Source organism: Diceros bicornis, chromosome 7 (assembly GCF_020826845.1).
Source record: "Diceros bicornis minor isolate mBicDic1 chromosome 7, mDicBic1.mat.cur, whole genome shotgun sequence".
Lineage (NCBI taxonomy): Eukaryota > Metazoa > Chordata > Mammalia > Perissodactyla > Rhinocerotidae > Diceros > Diceros bicornis.
The window spans coordinates 59413165-59414608 of record NC_080746.1 but is presented as its reverse complement, the minus strand read 5'-3'; the positions used below and the strand labels follow the sequence as shown (position 1 = coordinate 59414608).

General features: G+C 43.1%; 1 protein-coding gene across 1 annotated transcript; it reads left to right on the top strand.

The window, feature by feature from the left end:
• The first annotated feature begins 276 nt into the window (after positions 1-276).
• Positions 277-861, top strand: LOC131407962 (RNA polymerase II subunit A C-terminal domain phosphatase SSU72 like protein 3-like). The gene has a single exon (XM_058544548.1). It carries the CDS (start codon positions 277-279, stop codon positions 859-861), a length of 585 nt encoding a protein of 194 aa, XP_058400531.1.
• The last annotated feature ends 583 nt before the right edge of the window (positions 862-1444 follow it).

Below are 1444 nucleotides of genomic sequence, written 5' to 3'. Positions count from 1 at the left end.
AGCCACACTCTTATTGAGATTTAGTGGTTTAATTGATCCAATCACCTCCAACGCTCTCATGATTTGATTACATCCCGTTGATCATAATCCAATCAATCCAGAAGTCCCGGAAGTCTCCTCCCACTCTGAGAAGGTGACTCAATATAAACCCCATTCCTGTTCTTTGACACTTTACTAGTTGCAAGAGCTGTAGTCGGGTGGTCTTTCCCTTGACTTCAGAGTCCCTGCAGCCACTGAAGCTCGCAAGTCTCACTGAAATTCCAAGTGCCCGCCATCATGTCCTCCTCCCCACTCAGGGTGGCTGTGGTATGTATGAGCAACATGAACAGGAGCATGGAAGCCCACAGCATCCTCAGGAAAAAAGGCTTCAGGGTCCGGTCTTTCGGAACTGGATCTCACGTGAGGCTCCCAGGATCGGGGCCCAATCTTCCCATGGTTTACGATTTCTCAACCACATATAAACAGATGTACGACGACCTTCTCGTGAGAGACAAACAACTCTATACAAGGAATGGAATCTTACACATCCTGGGAAGAAATGAGAGAATCAAGTCTCGGCCAGAAAGATTTCAAGAGTGCAGAGATGCATTCGATGTCATCTTTACGTGTGAGGAGAGCGTCTATGACAGAGTGGTGGAAGACCTGTGTGCCAGAGAGCAGGAGACCTTCCAGCCCGTGCATGTGATCAACGTGGACATCCAAGACACCCTGGAAGACGCCACCCTTGGAGCTCTGCTCATCTGTGAGCTCTGCCAGTGTCTCCAGCAGGCGGACGACATGGAGGACAGTTTGGATAAGCTGCTCCTGGCAGTGGAGGAGAAAACAGGAAAGGGCTTTCTTCACACTGTCTGCTTCTACTGAAGAGCTTGGCTGGTTTTGGCTCCTTGGTCAGTAAGAACTTGTGTGTGAAGTTTTTGACTAGTCTGTATTTTCTGTGAGAATTGTCTTTAAATCCCTTTCCACTAAATGCTGTTTGTTTATTTTTAGCTGTACCACCAGGGAAGAGTTATCAACAACAAAAGCATTTTAAGGGATATGAAGACAAGGATGACTAATAGTCATGAAAACACTCCAAATGTGGGGGGCATTGTTCTAGGTACTTTATATGGAAGAAATAATTCAGTGCTCACATGGTCCTACTAGGAATTTACCCCCATGACTGCATTTTGCAGATTAGCAAACCAAAGCTTATAATGGAGCACTTGACAAGTGATTTGCTGTAGAATATTCAGCAAAAAAAACATTGTTTAGTCCATCATTTTAAAATAATTTCCTTCTGCTCGTTTGGTTGATATATTAATCAGAAACTTTATTTCTTTAATGAGAAAGGATTATATTGAATTTTTAAACTTGTAAATGTCTTTACTTTTAGATTGCATATCTTTTATTAATGCCAACTTTAGTAGAAACCCAAGGTAGATAATGGGTGGCATATCATTTCTAA